Source organism: Anser anser (genome assembly GCF_964211835.1).
Source record: "Anser anser genome assembly, chromosome: 6".
Taxonomy (NCBI): Eukaryota; Metazoa; Chordata; class Aves; order Anseriformes; family Anatidae; genus Anser; species Anser anser.
Window position 1 is genome coordinate 10,606,480 of NC_139726.1, and position 18,142 is coordinate 10,624,621.

Below are 18,142 nucleotides of genomic sequence, written 5' to 3' on the forward strand. Positions count from 1 at the left end.
TGGCACCATGCGTGGTGGTGACAGGGACGGGGGACGGTGACTCCTGGTCCGTGCCAGACCCAGGCTGAGCCCATGGAAGGGGCAGCCTGCGCTGCTCGTGGAGAAACCCAGTGCAGCTCGCCATTCTGGGGGGAATGATGCGTCCCCCCACCCTACAACAGGGCAGGAATGGGCAGCAGCACCTTGCTGACGGCGATGGCTCTGTGCCACGGAGGAGAGGCTGTGCTCCAACTCCCTGCCCGCCCTAGGCTCCGGTTTGGGGTTTTCAGGGACACGGAGGGTCCCAGCTCCCTGGGAAGGAGCTGCCGTGGCTCTGCGGCACCGCGGGTGCCCTCCCACCCGCTGCTTGAGTGAGCAGTTGTTTAATTGCGGAGCGACATTTGGGAAGGGTTCGGGGATGTGTCCAGGCTCGGGGCCAGCTCGTGATGCTGGGGCTTGGCAGCTCCGTCCGTTCCAGCTCTGCGCTCAGTCCAGAAACTCGCCCGGTATTAGAGGGAGGGGGAAGAGGCTCGGCTGGAAAAATCCGACAGCACCAACCCACCCGGCGCTGGGGCTGAGTCACCGCTGCCCCAGGAGGGGGGCAGCGCCGTGGGGCAGGATGGGGGGCGCTGGAGGCGTTGGGGGCAGTTTGCATCCACCTGAACCCTGTTTTGGGGGTTCAGGCCCACAGAGGTGTTCAGGGAGCCAGGGCAGACAACAAACCCAAGGACACTGGGATGCCCAAACCGCGCTGTGTTTCTGGGCTGAGTGTTTTAATGAGAAGATCCCGCACGCCCCCAAACCCATTGAACAGCTACGGGGAGGGAAAAAAACAGCATGGAAAAAAGGAGAGCCCTCAAAGGAGGCTTTGGAACGAGTGGGAAACGGTTGCTTGGTGTCTGTCGAAAGTCCTGCCCCCAGTGCTGGGGCCGGGGAAGGGTCCTGGATGTGGTGCTGGGCTCGGTCCCACCCCGCAGCCACCGGGTGTCCCAGGCAGGAGCGGCGTGCGGGGACGGTCCCAGCCTGCGTCCAACTGCCCCCCTTGGAGCCTGTCCGTCTGTGCCAGCGGGGACAGGGTGGGTGGCCGGCCTGACCTCCGGCAGGAACGAGGTGTCCCCAAGGCAGCGCAGAGCTGGAGGGGACGGCTGACGGGAGCGGGGCACGGCCGGGTTTGTTTGCATTCCCTGCTGCTATAAACTGCCTGCACAGCCCGGCGCAGCCAGGAGGAGCGTCCTGCACTCCCTCTGTCCCCAGTGGGGAGAGAAGGCCAGGTCCTGCCATCCCTAAGTCCCCGTCCCCTCCCAGCAAGGCAGCCATCCCTTCGTCTCATGATGGGGGGACCTGCCTGGTGCCGTGCCCAGGGGGACGTTGGCAGGGCATCGGTGGTGTTGCACAAGGCCGTGTGTGGCTGGGAGCCACCGTTTATTCCCCCTGGGGGTTTAAGCGGAGCTGGGGTCGAGGTGAAGCAATGTCCCTGCGCTTCGGGTGATGTGACAGCACTTCCAAGTGGGGCCTGAGCTCCCTTGGACCCCGAGCAACCCCGGGCTTGTCTTCTGGAGCCCAACTAATTTTCTCTTGTTTTCTCTCTCTCTGTCTCCCTTTTGTATCTTGTGACATTTGTCCTGTCTGCCCTCTCCTCTCCCTGTGGGGGGCTGTGTCTGTCCCCTGTGACCCCCCACCCTCCTTGCACCCTGTCCTGGTACGCTGGCAGAGTACAACGCCAAGCTCAGGGACCTCAACAAGAGCACCAAAGCCCCCCGTCCTCCTCTGAAACAGCAACGGTCCTTCTCCTCCTCTGGTTCGTTCAGTCCACCTCCCTCCTTCCCTCTCCTCATGCCTTCCTCCTCCTCCCTTCTTCCTCCTTCCTTCTCCTCCCTTCTTCCTTCTCTTCCCTCTTTCCTGCTCCCTTCTCCCTTCCCTCTCACCCTCCTTCCCCGCATGCCGAGTGCTCCGTGTGTTGCATGGACGTGGGATGGAGGGAGGACGATGCTCAGGGCCCCCCTCCGCCTCCTCTGGTGGATTGGGGAGGCCCTGGCCCTGGGTTCACACCCCCATTCCCATGGCTTTGTGTCTCATTAAGGCCTGGCACACCTCTGGCGGGGTTTCCTTGCTGTGAAGGGTCCAGATGCTCTCTCCAACCCCCCTGAGCTTTGCCCCTCTGGCCAAGGCTCTCCCCTTGGGGAGGAAGGGCCAGGAGCAGCTGAGCGTCCCCTGGGTGATACGTGCTGGGGACCCGCTCGGTGGCCGGCTGGTTTGCACCCACCCAAGGTGGGGAGAGCACGAGGATGGAGGTGGCGATGGGCTGGCAGAGGAGAGCTGGGCTCTCCAGGTCTCTGGGTCACCTTCTCTCCCTGCTTTGGGTTTCTCCCCAGGAGGATTGAAGAGGTTTGAAGCCTCCAAGTCCTTGGCACAGGGTAATGTGACCGAAATGCTCCTGGGGTTGTCCCCAGCCGGGCTGGGCTCTGGTCCGTGGTGTGGCCCTGAATTCATCCAGGGATGGGTTGGGAAATTGGAGGCGCACCCTGAAGCACGCGGCTTGCAGCAGGGACGGTGCGTCAGCCTTGCAGTGCTTTTTTGGGGTGAAACATAGGTGGTAACATCCATGAGGCACCCCAGGACGGAGAGGGGGGGAGCTTGGGGAAGGGGTGGCGGTGTGGGATGCTGCTGTCCCCCAGTTTGGCCGCTCTGGGTGCGCCGTCACGGGGACACCCCGCTCCCGCGGCCCGGCGAGGCGTCCTTGGGGAGCTGGTGCTCGGCTGAGCCGGGCTGTACATCTGCAAGGGGGCACAGCATGGGGGGAGAGAAGGGTTTACTTTTCAGGCGTAGTTTCCAGCACATAAATCACCTGGGGGTCGGCGAGGCTGTGCGCGGAGCCTGGGTTTCCTCCAGGCTTCGCTCCGAGCAGCCTGTGAAGTTTCCCACTCTCCGCGCCCGAACAATGAGTCCCTTTTTTCCCCTCCTCCCTCCCCTCCCTGCCGTCCCCGTCTGTTTTCCATTTCTGGGGAGCGGAGCAGCGAAAATCCCGTGAGCTGCCGGGTGTCCTGGGCACTGGGGCAGGAGCTTGGCCACAGGGGCTGGCCCCGTGCCGCCCCTTGTCCCCCGCCGCAGCCTGGGGACCTGGGGACACCCCGGCACAGCACAACTGGGGAACACAGCCCCGGGGTGCAATGCGCTCCCCAAATTAAAAAAGCCAACCAGTGCAGGCGTGAGCGAGTGGAGGAGCCCAGCCTCTGTCTCTCTGCGATGCAAGGAGCAGGGCAAAAGGTTTGGGGTGGCCCTTCACCACGCTCTCGCCTGCCGCACGGCTTCCCGGAGACCCTCCAGGTCCCCCCCCACCCCGTCCCCACCAACGTCTCTTTTAGCTGCCGGCCCCCGAGCACCTGCAGAAGGGATCGGGGAGTTGTGTTTCAAAGCTGCTCTTAGTGGAATTTTCCAGGCCGCCTCCGCGGCTCGAGCCAGCCCCGTTGGCTCGCGTCCCCCGCCTCTCAGCCGGGCCGCTGCTCCCCAGAGCGGTGATTTTATTGTTGCTGCCATTAACTGCGCTGATTAGTTCGAAATGCACCCGGGCCACCTCCCTCCCTCCCTCCCTCCCTCCTTCTCTCCCTCCCTCGCTGCCAGCGGAGCTGTGAGGCCGCATCCGTGGCGCTGAGCAGGCACAGGGGTGGATGGAGGAGAGGTCAGTGGGTGCGAGGTGCCGGTCCCGCGCGGAGCCCTGCAGGGCAGGGGAAGCAGCTGATGGCCGGTCGTCCTCTGCGAGCCCGTGGGAAAGGAGTTGGTGTTTGAGAAGTGCATTTCCTGGAGCGTGTTGCTGGCCTCTTTCTTTATTTTTTTTTTTTTTCCTTTTCTCTCACTTTTTTTTTTTTCTTCTTCGCCGCCGCGACGCCTCTTAGCAGGGCGCATGGGAAAGGCGGAGGGGACGGTGCTGTCACCTGTACCTCTGCCCCCATTCCTCAGCTTTCTCCCAGCCCACTGGGATCACTGGTGTGACCTACCCAGACCCGGGCAGCCAGCACAAACCCGCGGTGACTTGCTCCCTTCTCTTTGTCTGCTCTGCAAGACCCCGAGCGCTCTGCTGAGCAGCGTCCCCTTCTCCTCGCTGGCGGGGCTGGCTCCCCAGGCTGCTCGCAGGATGCTCACAGGATGCTCGCAGGATGCTCGCACCCCTCACACCCGCTGCTGGGGGATGCTCTGTCCCCGAGCTCAGGGCTTGTGGTGCTTGGTAGGGCTAACGCAACGAGCCGGCCACTAGCCACAACCCTGGCTTGCTTTTTTTCCCTTGTCCCTGTGCCACTGCTGTCGAGCAGATCTGAGCCAGCTTAAAAGCAGCTGGGCCAGGGGTTTGGTGCTGCTATGGGACAGGAGCAGGTGAGTGCTGAAGCTGCCACCTCTGCCGGGCAGCTCCCCCTTTTCCAGACCCTCTCGGATCAGCCCCGGAGCATCTCCCACTGGTCCCCATCCCGCTGGCCCCTCCTCACCGCCCTCCCGCCCTGTGCTTGCCCGCAGGGGTGCAGTCCCGGGAGAAGCCCCCGGAGGAGAGCGCCGTCCCTGCCCGACGGCGAACCCCCAGCGACAGCCACTATGAGAAGAGCTCGCCGGAGCCCAGCTCGCCCCGCAGCCCCACCGTCCTCTCGCCCGAGGTGGTCAGCACCATCGCAGCCAACCCCGGAGGGAGGCCCAAGGAGGTGTGCAAGGGGTACCGCTGCTGGGGAGGCTGGCGGGGAAAGGCTGCCTCCAGGGAGGGGGAAGGCTTGGAGGTGCCTCTGGGACTTGTGGCCTCCGCAGCATTACTGGGGATTAATGCTGCTTTTTGGTTAGCAGGGAGGAGGTGAAAGCTTTCCTCCTCCGGGGGGGGGCGGGTCCCGGAGGTTTGTGCCCGTTGTATGGATGGGGCCAACCCTTTATCCCGCTCTCCCCCCAGCCTCACCTCCACAGCTACAAGGAAGCCTTCGAGGAGATGGACGGTGCCTCCCCCAGCAGCCCAACCTCCGGCGGCGGTGAGATTTCTCCCCCCACCCCAGCCTTCCCCGTCTCGCCACAAACCCCTTACTCTGACCCCCGTAAGTGCCGCGGCTCCGGGAGGCTGAGGGGCTTGGTGGGTGGCTCTTGTCAAGCCAGAAATTCGCCAAGGGTCAGACAGCTCCGGGCTCCACACACCCACCGCCACGATAATCACTCCTCCTCTCCCTCCTCCTCTCTCCTTCGCATCCCACCTCTCCACGCTGCCACCCGCATCCCACGCTTGGCACCGTCCTCTTGGCTTTTCCCCATCCTCCGCTCGCTGGGGTGTTTCTCCAAAAGGGATCACGAAGCGGGATGAGGAGAGAGGCAGGGTCTGAAAGGCAGCGTCATTTTGCCCCATCCCCTTCCTGCACCTCCCCATCTTCCCTACTGGCGTGGCAGAAGGGCAGCGGTGCTGCTGTAGGGCAGGTGAACAGGGGAGAAGGAGGCGCAGACAGGAGCAGGGTCTCGGGGCGACCCCTCGCATGCTGATCCACTTCTCACTTGCTATTCCCAGGGCAGGGGGGCCACAGAGCAGGGAGGTGCCAGCGTGGGACTTTGCTTGCGGTCTGTCTCTGCTCCCCTGGCTCCTTTCTGACTAACCCCGGCTGTGCAGTCGTGGTGGGTTTGTGGGGACCGGGTTTGTGTGACTGGGTCCGGTGGCAAGCCCTGATGTGCGACCTCATGGGCTGGATCGGTGCCACGGAGCAGCCGGTCAGCTGGGAAACCCATCGGAAAGTTGTCAGCCTCCCTATGGCCCCCCCCAAAAAACCACCTGTAGGCTGAACGCAGAGGGATGCTCTCGGGCTGGGGATGCTCGGGCTCGCCTCTGGTCCCACGTCCTGGTCCCAGCTGGCAGCGCTGGTGGCCGCAGGGCCACCTGCCCCTTGCAGCTCAGGCTGGTTCCCCTGCGGTGCTGCTGTCTGTCCCCTGCAGCGCGCTGAAGCCCGAGCCCCGTTCCACGGGATGCGGTGACCCGAGGGTGGGAGCATCCCCGGGGCATTTGGCAGCTCGGAAATGGCTCCCTTGTTCCTGGGAGACCCGAGAGCTCCGGCCGGAGCAGCAGCTCCTTGGCAGAGGGACAGCGGCTCATTTTGGGGATGAGTCACTCACAGAGGTGACAGAACAGCCTGGCGGGGACGTGGCCTGGGGGCAGCGTTTCTTATCCGGCGCTAGCCAAGCAGGAGGTGTGAAGCTGAAGCTTTCAGGCTTCACTATGGTGTCCCCAGGGGGGATGCAGGAGCCGTTCTCCTCCATGGGGACAGCGCTGTGCCAGGGAATTCCTGGTCCCAGCGGGACCCCGCAGTTTGTTAGCTGGCAGTGGCACGGGACCAGGTTTAGGGCAATCAGATTTAGGGAAATCAGATTTAAGGGAAATCAGCCACCTGCCGGGGCCGGGCAGCGCGCTGCCCTCTCTCCCTCGCTTGGTTTCCCAGTGACTTGGCTGCTCCAGCCTGAGGCTGCTCCGAGGACGTGGCCTCAGGGGGTTTGGCTTTCCCACCACCCCCCGCCTCCCGGCACCCCTGCTGCGAGTCGGGGTGCTCAGATGCTGACGGAGGAGCGAGTCCCGAGATGAATCCTGGAGGTGTCTCCAGGGGGCTGGCAAGCGGGGCTGCTCATGGTGCTGCTGAAACACAGCATCAGGGCGACGGGTCAGACCCGTGGGGCAGGAGGGGACGGGAGGTGCAGCCATGCCTTACGAATCCTCGTCACCCTATAACCATGCCATCGCCATACATGCATAGGCGGCTCCCCGGGTATGTATGTATGGGCACGGAGGTACAGAGCTCACCTGTGCGTTGCCACCCCTCGGGGAACGTGCTCTGTGCGAACATCCTCACCTGCCCGTCGAGCTGTTCTGGGGGGAGTGGGGTTTTTGGCGGTCCTGCTGCCCTCTTTGTGGGAGCAACAAGATGCGCTGGGACAGCCCAGCTCAGCCAGGCGTGGGGATCGGCACAGGGGGCTGATCGGGTGGGAGAGCTGGGGGGGAAATGGGGCGAGGAAGGAGGCTCCATGCCTATGGTGGGACCATTCCCTTATGGGGACAATGTTGAGAGATGGGGTCTGGGCCTGCCCTGCTGGGGATTGCCCACTTTCTGTCCTGCCAACCCTAAAATGGGGCAGGCTGCTTGTGCGCTGCCCTTTGTGCGTCCTCAGGTGGAGGTGGGGATTGGTGCTGCTCCCCGGGGTGCCGCTTCAAACGGGGGCATCTCCTCTTCCTGGCAGCCCCCGACTGCAGCTGGCGGGTGGGATGGGGCTGGCATCCAGGGCAGCGACAGCTCCAGCCCTTGTGCAGCTTCATCCCCCTTTAATGCTCTTGTTTCCCTCCCCGGTGCCGACAGTGCGCTCTCCGCCCGGCCTGGCCAAGACCCCGCTCTCAGCGCTGGGGCTGAAACCCCATAACCCGGCCGAGATCCTGCTGCACCCGGTGGGAGGTGAGTGCAGGGCAGGGGCTGAGGGTGGTTTTTTCCAGGGGACATCCATGAGGACACCCCTGGGAGGGTCCCTTGGCTGGAGGAGGCGCTTCTGCCTCCCTGTTTTGGCCAGGTGGCTCTGGGGACCTTGTCGCTTCCCGTCGGGATATGGGGATGTGCTGAGCAACCTCCCAGCAGGGGAGGCTCTGGTGGTGGAGGCTGGAAAACGTCAAGGTCCTGGCTCTTCCTCACCCTTCTTCCTCCCTCCTCCTTTCATCCTTTCTCCTCCCAGCGCAGCTGGGTTTGCAGCCCCGCCATCCAGGCCTGTCAGCCAGAACAGTATCCAGAGCCCTCTCCATCCCGGAGAGCGGTCCCTGTCTTCTTTTTTGCTGCTTGCTGGGTTTCTGGGAGCAGCCCTTCGTGGTGGCTCCTCGCTGGGCTGTTCCCTCGTCCCCACCCCGAGCCTGGGGTCTGGACATCATCTCTGGGGTGCCCAGGTTGGGCGCTGGAGATGTCTGAGGCCGGGACTGGGAAGGCGTGGGGCTCTCCTTCGCTCTCTGTGTGTGCTGTCTAAGCAAGACAAAGCTGCTTAACTCGGATTTCTCTTTCTCTCTGTCTCACGCCTCTCTTCCATCTCTGCCCCCCTCCATCTCTCAGAGCTAGAAGGGGAGGCGGGAGCTGCCTCTGAAGAAGGTAAGGAAGGCTTTTCCTTCTCTGTCTCTCTTCCCTGCTCATCTAGCTGCCCATGCCCAACACTCAGAGCACCTGAGGATGCCCTGGTCTGGCCGTGGGTGCCCAGGTGCCCACAGTGGGGGTGCTGCGAGCTCCGGGGTGGCCCCTGGCCAGGGAACAGGGCACCCGCAGCTCCCCTGTGTGCCTCCTGCTATCTAGCAGTCGTTGGGTGGTGCTTTCTTCTTTAATGAAACTTTGGGCCCTCGGGGCCAGGTTGGGTAGCTATTTGTTCAAGATCCTTCCCAGGGAGAGGATGGCTCTTCTCCGTGTGTTTGCTGTGCTTCCTGCAGCTCCGCCAGAGTTTTTCCCTCGGAGTTCCTCAACAGGCAAATAACCCCAACCTGAACGTTGTGTAACACCAGAGAAAGTGTTTGCTTGAGGAAAACAACACAAATGTTCTGTTTCCAGAGCCAGTTTTTCAGTGATGGCTTCTTGGATACACCAGAGGAAGAAAAGCTGGGATAAAACCAGGCTTTTTCCCCCAAGCCCTCTCCTTCCCACCAGACCCTCAGGAGCTCAGACTACCAGCTTTGGAGAGCCTGAGGGCTCAGGCAGCGGCTACCCATGGGCAGCAGCCTTGTATTTTCCCATTTGTTTGCTCCACACACGGGAGTAGGGGATGCCTGTGACCATCCCGGCACTTAGCTGTGAGGTCCCGGAGGTGCCCGGGTTGGGACCGGGATCCCCCAGTCAGGAGATGTATCAGGCAGGCTGTGCCACTCAAAAGCTGAGAAAAGAGTCAGTGGGCATTGGCTGGGGAGGATGCAGCCCCATCAGCAGCTACTCTGAGTGCAGGGCACCCTCAGCACACAGCTGTGTGCCCCACGGGGGTCTCCATCCCACTGGGACTGGGGGGCTCTGCTCAGGTCCTCCCCATCCCTGGGACTGGGCTGCGGGGATGCTCTGGCAGTGCTGGAGCTCGGGGCTGGCTGCGACCTCTGGGCAGGCTTTAAGACAGCTTTAAAAGAGCCCAGCACAGGCACAGGGCTGTGTGTTTTTGGCAGGAGCATGGCCCTGCTCGGGTTCGGGGTTCCCGAATCGCCGCCTGCCCCCCGGTGACTCACAGCCTCTCCATTCCCCCGCTGCCTTCCCGTCTCCACAGCCTCTTCCAAGAAAACACCAGGAGGCAAGATCTGAGTTTTCAACCTAAAAAAAAAAAAAATCCCGCTTGAATCTTCCCAGTATTTTTTTTCCCTGTGTTGAACCAAACAACTCAAGCACGTGCCTGCGGTGGCACACGTCGCTGTAGCACACACCCATGCTTGCACGTGGGCTCTCCCCCCACTGCCCTTGTCCCCGAGCCCCTGCCCCTGCCCTGTTTCAGCCTCCCCGTTTGCAGGAGGGGCTGGTATTTTTGCAGCCGTTCTGTCTTAACCTCTTGCAGGCTGACTCATATGTGCTGTCTGGCTAATTTTAGGCTGGGGTGGGGAGACGGGTGGGAGATGTGAGTAGCTGTGAAATTAATTTAATTGCCCAAGCGGCGATGTGTTTCTTGCAGCTGCCCTGGATGTCCCCCTGGGCACTGCCTTGTCCCTGTCGCTCTGACCGCGTGTCCTGCCGGGTGCTCGGCCCCCTCTGACGTCCTCGCTCTGTTTTTGGCTCAGCTCTTTCCTGGGGTGGTTGAGAAGGGCTGGGCAGGGAGAGCAGCCCCACGGGATCGATTCCTCCTCCCGTGTCTGCAGGCGGAGGGGACGCTTGCACAGAGACGTGGGGAGGCTCAGGGGGACCCGTGCCTGTCTTTTTCCTTGCAGCCCCGAGCACAGAGCTGTGCGTTGGCCTTGCTGGCTGTCAGTGAGGCCGTCTTGCCTGCGGGCATAGCCAGAGCCTGACTGTTATGACTAATAATAATAATAATGTTTGTAATGCTAATTACTGCTGCGGAGCTGCCTCGGGCACGGCCAGCCTGGAGCCGGCCCTGCAAGGAGCTGTTGGAGCCGGGGAACTGCAAGGACGCCCGGCCCAAAGCGCTGTGTGCCAGCGAATCTCCCTTGGGGTGCTCCCGGAGCATTGCTAGGGATGGACCCCATCGGTTCCCCCCCCCTGCTTCACACCAAAACCGGGGGAGAAACTCGTGGGGAAAGGGAGGAGGCAAGGAGGGAGGGCCGGGGTGACGGCTGCTCCTGGCACGGGACAGCTCGGCGTCTCCAAAGGAAAATTGCTTTTGTTGGGAGTGCTCACGGGCTGCAGTTCCAAGCGGGGATTGGGGAAAGCGCTGGATGCCTCAGTGGAAATAGCTGGAGCTGCTCTCTGGTCTCCACTGCTGGAGGTGGCTGGGAGAGGTGGGCTGTGTGGGACATCACCCTCCGTCCCCCCCGTGAGTCAGCGCAGGCTGGGCTGTGTCGCCAGCTCTATTTTTAGGGGCTGAGGATGAGCACGGAGCACGCCGTGTGCCGTGTGGCATCCTGGCCGGGCAGGGACACTGATTCAGAGCAGGGCGGAGGGGCCGTGGCGTGGCACCGAGCGAGGCAGCGTCGTGCCGGCCCTGCGTGCTCGGGTCCCTTTGGGGAAAGGGGTGGGTACAACCACCCCTCCCTGTGCCCAAGGTCTTCAGCACGCCTCGGAGCAACCTTAAGGCCCAGCTGAGCCAGACGTTCCTGCACAGCCCCCAGGGGATGGGGGGAAATGCACAGCTGGAGGAACTTAGCTCAGGCACTTTCCCTGGCTGAAATGGGGATAAGGGCACGGCCCCACGGCTGCGTGAGCTGTCGGCTCATCCCTTTCCCCTTCTCTTTCTCTGCAGAGCCCAGGAGCTATGTCGAGTCGGTGGCCCGGACGGCCACGACGGGCAGGGGGGGGACCCTGCCGGCTGCCCAGCCCGGGGGCCTGGAGGTGCCCGCCAGGAACGGCGCATTCGGCAACTCCTTCACCGCCCCCAGTCCCGTCTCCACCAGCAGCCCCATTCACAGCGTGGACGGGTAAGCAGCCTGCTGGTGCCGTGCCTCGGGTTCCCTCTGTGTGCTTGGAGGAGGGGTGCCAGCCAGCAGTGGGAACCGCCATGGGGCTGAATCCTCCTCTCCATCTCTCCCCAGTGCCTCCCTCCACAGCTACCCCTCAGAGGGCAGCCCCCACGGCACGGTGACGCCTCCCCACGCCGCGGCCGAGCCAGCGTACCGGTCGCCCGTCGTCTCCCAGATGCCCTCTGCTCACAGCAGCTACCAAACCTCGTCTCCGTCATCCTTCCAAGCGGCCACCCCGGCCTCGCTCTACGCCAGCCCCGAGTACCCCGACGGCCGAGCCGGCTTCCAGCCGGACCCCCAAACCCGGCCGCAGCAGCAGGTCAGCGTGGTGGGTGTCCACGCGCTGCCGGGGAGCCCCCGCACCCTCCACCGGACAGTGGCCACCAACACGCCTCCCAGCCCCGGCTTTGGGCGAAGAGCCGTCAACCCCGCTGTCGGCGGCGCTCCTGGCAGCCCCGGGCTGGGCCGGCATGCCGTGGCCCCCCACGGCAACCTGGCCGTGCCGCCGGGGAGCCCCAGCCTCGCCCGGCATCAGGTGGCGGCGGCCGTGCCGCCAGGCAGCCCCGTGTACGGCTACTCCAGCCCAGAGGAGAGGCGCCCGACGCTGTCCCGGCAGAGCAGCTCGTCCGGCTACCAGCCTCCCTCCACGCCGTCCTTCCCCGTCTCGCCGGCGTACTACCCGGGCACCAGCACGCCGCACTCCTCCTCGCCAGACTCGGCCGCCTACCGGCAGGGCAGCCCCACGCCGCAGCCGGCGCTGCCCGAGAAGAGGCGGATGTCGGCCGGGGAGCGCTCCAACAGCCTGCCCAACTACGCCACCGTCAACGGCAAGGCCTCCTCGCCTCTCTCCAGCGGCATGTCCAGCCCCAGCAGCGGCAGCGCCGTGGCCTTCTCCCACACCCTGCCGGATTTCTCCAAGTTTTCCATGCCAGGTGAGCGATGCCGTCGCCGCCCTGGCTCCTCGCCATCCCCTGTCCCCTTCTCTTCTGCGTCCCACGAGGAAGGGGTTGTGTCCTGATTTACTCCTGTCTGTCTGCAAACCCGCGGCACTGCCGGGGCTGTGGCCATTTCCTGCTTTTTCTGCTTTTCAAAACCAGTGAATACAAACAGGAAAAATACCGGCTCGGCACCAGGACCATCGTGCTGGCGTAAACAGCGCGGGGATTTGTGTACAGGGAAGATCAAAGCTCCCGGAGGCAGCTCGCATCCGCCTGGCTTTTCTCCGCCGTGGGGACGCGCCGACCTCCCGGCCCCGTTCCTGGCGTTTGCGCCCTGGGGAGGCCCCGGGGCCGTGCTCCGTGCCCCCTCCTCATTTCCAAAGGGGTGCCGTGCCCTGCGTGCTGCTGTGCCTGAAGCGCTGTCCCCTGCTCCCGTTACGAGACGCCTCCGTGACGCCAAGATCGGGCTGATAGGAGCCGGGGAATAAAGCGCCAGGGCAGCCGCGGCTCCGGCTGCTGCTCCGGTTTGGCTGCCAAGCAGGTGGCCCTTTGTGGGCTCGCTGGCGCCCGCGCCAGCCCCGTGACTTTTGGTGGCTGGGAGCCATCATAGGAGTGGGGACCTCGGAACTGGGAGCGCTGGGGTGAAGCCATAGGCCTGGATCGTGAAGGGCCAGCTCCATTTTAAATGTTGAACTCCTGTTTTGTCTCTGCCTGTGGGGCCGAGGGGCTCTTCCCAGCCCTTCGAGGCCCCAGGGTGAGCTATACATGCCCAGGGGCCCCATGTGCTCCAGGTGAAGCCCAACCTGCCCCTGTACGGAGCAGTAGGTTAACGCAAAGTGCTGGGGCTGAAAGGACGTGAAGATACCAATACTCTCCAAGATCAACCAACCATGCTGCTTTGCAGGCAGGATTTGCTGAAAACTCAGGCGGGGTTTTAGATACAGCCTCTTTTGATTTTTGATTTCTTGTCTCCCCTTCTTCCCTTCCTGCAGACATCAGCCCCGAGACTCGTGCCAACGTCAAGTTTGTGCAGGACACTTCCAAGTACTGGTACAAGCCGGAGATCTCCAGGGAGCAAGGTGCGTAGATGGCACGGGATGAAGGACTCGGTAGGGTGAGCTACATTCGGGAGCTGGGGTGTGCCTGGGGCTGAGAGAGCTGCAGCACTGTGGGGTTTGGCGAGGGTTTCCCTTAGGGGCTGGGTTAGGAGTGAAACACTGTGGATGGAGCCCGGCTCAGCTGTTGGCATGTGTAATGTGGGCTCCCAACCAGTGCAGGAGCGCTGGTTCCCGCAGCACCCAATGGGGCTGTGCCCTTCGGGACGCAAACCTTGCACTGAGAAGGGTGAGATGTGCCCCTTCCTGGCCACAGACCCACTTGAACCCCAACCCAGACGTGCAGGGTTGATGGTAACGTCACGGTGCCCAGTGTGGGCAGCCTGTCCCGACACACGCCGCTGGTTTGGGAGGGCACTCTGCCTCTGGCTGTGCCAGGTCTCAGGTCTGCCCTTCTCTCCCACAGCCATCGCGCTGCTGAAGGACAGGGAGCCGGGGGCTTTCATCATCCGGGACAGCCACTCCTTCCGGGGAGCCTACGGCCTCGCCATGAAAGTAGCCTCCCCGCCTCCCACGGTCATGCAGCAGAACAAGAAAGGTATTGTGTGCCCTCCTGCTTCCCACGCCGGGATGCTTGCTATTGTTCAGCCCCGGACAAGCGGGCAGCTGGCTCTGCTGAGCCAGACGTGCCCTTGAGTATGCGCTGATGCGGCAGCATCCCTCCCTCCCAGCCCCTGCCAGCCTCGGGGGGACATCTGCAGCTGGGCTTTGGCATGGCAAAACTGGCATAGCCTCCCCAGCCCCCCAGCACCATGGCTTGGGGTAGACCCAGTGCAAAGGATCTGATTCCAGGAGGGTGTGCAGGGTGGTGGAGAGCCCTCCCTTGAGCTGGGGGTGAGCCGGAGCACTGGTTTCCCTGGGGGATTGCAGTGGGATGGCGAGGGGAGGAGGAGGAGGAGGGTGGCTCTGGTGTGACAATGTCCTGTCTCTTCCCAGGAGACATCACCAACGAGCTGGTGAGACATTTCCTCATCGAGACCAGCCCGCGGGGTGTGAAACTAAAAGGATGCCCCAACGAGCCTAATTTTGGTGAGTGCCCAGGTGTGGTTCCCACCCAGCCGTTTGGAAGCCTTTCCTTTGCTGGGCTGTCCGAGCAGAGCAATCAGGTGTCTGGGAGAGCCCCTGCCCCAGCTTCCTGGGGGCAGAGCAAGAAGAGGACAAGGGATGATGCTGGGCAGGGTGAAGATAAGTCCCTGTGGGCATGGTGGCTTCAGGAAGAGGAAATGCCCCATGTGGTCCTGTACCCAGAGTAACGGCCTGGGCAGGCTCCTGTGCTGGGGAAACGCGTGTCCCCAGCCCCGTGCTGACTGTCTCCCTCTCTCCCCAGGCTGCCTCTCGGCTCTGGTCTACCAGCACTCCATCATGCCCTTGGCCCTGCCCTGCAAGCTGGTCATTCCCGACCGAGGTAAGAGCCACGGCCAGCAGCATGGGGTGCCATTGCCCCTCTGCCACTTGGGGTGTGCTGGGGGCTTCCCTGCCAGCCAGAAGCCACGCTCGGGGCTGTGTTTGCCCAGTGGGGCCAGTCCTTGGGGACATACCCCTCTCCTCTCTGTGCTACGGGCTGTGCCTCCCGCTGGTTCCTGCGCTCAGCTGGTTCAGAGCCAGGCTGGGTTTTACCCTTTATCCCTGGTGCCCCATCAGCACTGGCACCTGATGCTCAGCAGCTGGAAAGGGGATAGTGCATCTGCGCCCACCGCCTGGTGGGTTTCCAAGCAGGGAGCAGCAGTAACGTCCCATCTCTTCTAGATCCCATGGAGGAAAAGAAAGACGCCGCATCCGCCACCAACTCGGCCACAGACCTTCTCAAACAGGGTGCGGGTGAGTAGAGAGAGGCTGCAGTGAGGCGAATGCAGCCCGGGGCAGTGGCTGACCCCACGCCTGCTTCTCCTCCTCCAGCCTGCAATGTGCTCTTCATCAATTCGGTGGAGATGGAGTCGCTCACGGGCCCCCAGGCCATCTCCAAGGCTGTAGCCGAGACGCTGGTGGCCGACCCCACGCCCACTGCAACGATCGTCCACTTCAAAGTCTCCGCGCAAGGCATCACCTTAACTGACAACCAGAGGAAGTAAGAGCCCCCGCCAACATCTCCCCATGTCCCCAAAACCCGGGCACACGTGGGGTGTGCGTGTCCCACTGGGAGCGTGCTGGTGAAGGACATCCCCGGGGTGGCGTGAGCCTGGTCATGGAGCAGTCCTCGGATGCCCAGGGGACAACTGGGGTGGCTGTGATGGGCAGAGATGGGGGGCTCGCTGGCCATAACATCCCTGCCTTGTGTTTCAGGTTGTTCTTCCGACGGCACTACCCTCTCAACACCGTCACCTTCTGTGACCTGGACCCCCAGGAACGAAAGTAGGTGCCCTAACGCGTGGGGAGCGCGTGTCCCCTGCCCATTTCCCTCCCCCAGGCTCCCAGGCTGCTTGGAGCAGGGGCTCTGCTTGCTCTGCCCTCCTTGCTCCTGAGGAGGGCAGCGATTGAGGGTCCCCGTGGATACCCTGGGCAAACACCAGCTTCTCCTGGTGACTTCTTGGTGTCCACAAACACCTTCATGCTGGGGAAGAGGTGCATCGGGTAGCGGTAGGGCTCTGTCTCTGTGCTGTGCAGGAGGCACCATCCCTCACACCTCCTCTTCTCCTTGCAGGTGGACTAAAACTGACGGCAGTGGCCCAGCCAAGTAAGTGCTTGCTGTGCTCGATTCCTCACGGCCGCTGTTGGGGCGGGTCCTACCGCTGTGTGAGCATCACCCCCAGGAGCACCTGCCTGGGGGATGCCCCGTGCCTGGTGGCCCCATGGTCACCCGAGGGATGGGCTCGCCTCCTTGCTGCAGGAACATTTCACCCAAGCACGAGAGCACAGCCCCAGGAGCTGAGCCCAGTTCCAGGGGTTAAATCCCACTAATTTTAGCCATTGTGTTAGCGAAGGGGTTTTTATTAGGATGTCCAGCTGCTGAGATATTTCCCCTCTCCAATTAGAAACGCCGCAGCCTGGGCCTGTCTCACATTCTGTTCCCCTGTATTTATAACTTGAGTTTGCATGTTCTAATTAAAAAAAAAAAAAAAAAGACATTTTCTTTACTGGGGGAGAGACTGACGGAAATAACCACATGGCCTCATCCAGCTTTGTGGGCAGGAGCGTGTGGGTCTGCACGCCCCGTGTCCCCGCGTGGCCTTTCCAGCTCACTTGCATACCCCAAGGTCCCTCCTTGGGGACGGTTTGGGGACGGTGGTGGGCGTGCTCAGGGCAAGGAGGGTTTGGCCAAGAGAAGGTGGAAAGCTGGTCTTCAAAGGAACTACAGCAAGGGGAAGAGGAGGCTGTTGGGGCATAGGATATCTCACTCCAGGCCATGGGAGGTGGATGTTGGAGAGGGGAAGGTGGACATGGCTTGCTGGAAGAGGGTGGTGGTGTCCCTTGGGTGAGGAACACTGGCAAACCTCTCTCCTTTTCCCTACCCAGGCTCTTCGGCTTCGTGGCCAGGAAGCAAGGGAGCACCACGGACAACGTCTGCCACCTCTTCGCGGAGCTGGACCCGGACCAGCCGGCTGCAGCCATCGTCAACTTTGTCTCCAGAGTCATGCTTGGCTCCGGCCAGAAAAGATGAGCCGGTGCTCGCGGGTGATTCTTGAATTTTGGAGAAGGACTTGGAGCTGATCCGAGAAGGAGTGTGAGGAAGTGCATTGTGGGAGAGGGAAGTGAATCGGGGGGGGGGAAAGGGTTGGAATTTTGGAGGAAAACAGCAAACAACAGCAACGAAAAAAAAAAAAAGAACAAAACCCCTAAAAACTCAACACAAGCCAAACACACACATAGAGGAATCTAAGCCACGCACCTACGTACCAGAGCCACGAAGTCACGCCAGACAGGGAAGGGACATGGGTGCATGTCCCACCGCAGGGAAGGTGACCAAGGCGAAGGCGGCGGTGAGAGGTGTTCCAGCTTTCGGCATCGCGGTCCTGAGGCTGCACCGAATGGTGATGTTTGCTCTGGACCGAACGCGGGATCATGACTGACATCTTCTATCTGGCAAAAAAAAAAAAAAAAGAAACAAACTGGCAAAAGCCACGGAAGAAGCTTCATCGGCGCATGCCTGCTGTGTGTTCGATGCAACCCGTAGGAGTAACGCCCTGCCGCATTGTGGGACAGGTCTGCAGGACACCGGAGGAGATGCCCTTGGAAACATTCCCTTGCCGTGCTGCAGCGGAGGGTCTTGCCAGCCTCTGCGCTGAGCCCGAAACCTGATGGCCGCCTTTCTGGGGCATACGAGGGCTTGATCCCAAACCCTCTTATCCCCTGGGAACTCGGCTTTGGGCTGACCTCAGCAGCTGGCCCAGAGCCTGCTCAGATTCCAGCACCGCTCACAGGTGAGGCAGCACGAGTCCACCCGGAGAGGGGCATCGCAGCCTCTCCACGCCTCCTGGGGTGCTGGTACCTGGGCAGCCCGAACCTGTGGGGCTCCTGCTGCTCCACGCCTGGGAGTGGGAGGATGCTCCCCAGGAACCTCCCGGGCTGGTGGAGAAAGTCGCCTCCTCTCCCGTCTTCCCCTTTTCCCTCCCATCACCAGTCCTCTTTGGCAGTCTTATCCTGCGGCCTGTCACACGTTCTCATAACAACAACAAAAAAGAAAGAAAAATATTGTAGTAATAATAATAATAATAATAATAATAGCGGATGCTTGCACAGTTTCCTGTGCAGAGCAGCGGACCCGTGGCTGGCCCTATCTCTCTTCGGAGACGTGCAAGCAGTTTTTAAATTGCATGGACGTTCAAGTTGCACGAAAGGCGAATGACTACAAGTAACTCAGGCGCTTTTTCTCATTTTTGTTTTGGAGGCCACGTTAAAAAAAAAAAAAAAAGAAAAAAGAAGGAAGAAAATGTATTAAAAAAAAAAAAGGAAAGGAATGGACCAGCAGTTGCTGGGCTACTTTGGCTCGGTGGGGAGGCCGCAGGTCCTCTGAGAGCCACCCTCCGCCTTCCCCCACGGCCGAAGGCTTGCGCCCCCCTGATGCACGGCGGGTT

The 18,142-nt window shown here is 62.1% G+C and overlaps 1 protein-coding gene across 21 annotated transcripts in view; it reads left to right on the top strand.

Moving 5' to 3' along the window:
- The window catches only part of TNS1 (tensin 1), a 54,339-nt gene extending 36,462 nt beyond the window's left edge, over nucleotides 1–17,877 (top strand). For 6 of the 21 annotated variants that reach the window (XM_083840560.1, XM_083840575.1, XM_083840572.1 and 3 more), the window contains 15 exons: nucleotides 4,483–4,661; nucleotides 4,898–5,036; nucleotides 7,320–7,412; nucleotides 8,049–8,084; nucleotides 10,864–11,038; nucleotides 11,153–12,012; nucleotides 13,011–13,097; nucleotides 13,540–13,671; nucleotides 14,070–14,162; nucleotides 14,461–14,538; nucleotides 14,880–14,951; nucleotides 15,030–15,198; nucleotides 15,414–15,482; nucleotides 15,772–15,804; nucleotides 16,584–17,877. In XM_083840560.1, the coding sequence (XP_083696686.1) occupies nucleotides 4,483–4,661; nucleotides 4,898–5,036; nucleotides 7,320–7,412; nucleotides 8,049–8,084; nucleotides 10,864–11,038; nucleotides 11,153–12,012; nucleotides 13,011–13,097; nucleotides 13,540–13,671; nucleotides 14,070–14,162; nucleotides 14,461–14,538; nucleotides 14,880–14,951; nucleotides 15,030–15,198; nucleotides 15,414–15,482; nucleotides 15,772–15,804; nucleotides 16,584–16,728 (2,360 nt within the window). In that variant the 3' untranslated portion in view covers nucleotides 16,729–17,877. The remainder of the gene's footprint in view (nucleotides 1–4,482; nucleotides 4,662–4,897; nucleotides 5,037–7,319; nucleotides 7,413–8,048; nucleotides 8,085–10,863; nucleotides 11,039–11,152; nucleotides 12,013–13,010; nucleotides 13,098–13,539; nucleotides 13,672–14,069; nucleotides 14,163–14,460; nucleotides 14,539–14,879; nucleotides 14,952–15,029; nucleotides 15,199–15,413; nucleotides 15,483–15,771; nucleotides 15,805–16,583) is intronic. The other 15 variants (XM_083840579.1, XM_083840573.1, XM_083840565.1 and 12 more) reach the window with 7 other exon arrangements.
- Nucleotides 17,878–18,142: the final 265 nt, after the last annotated feature.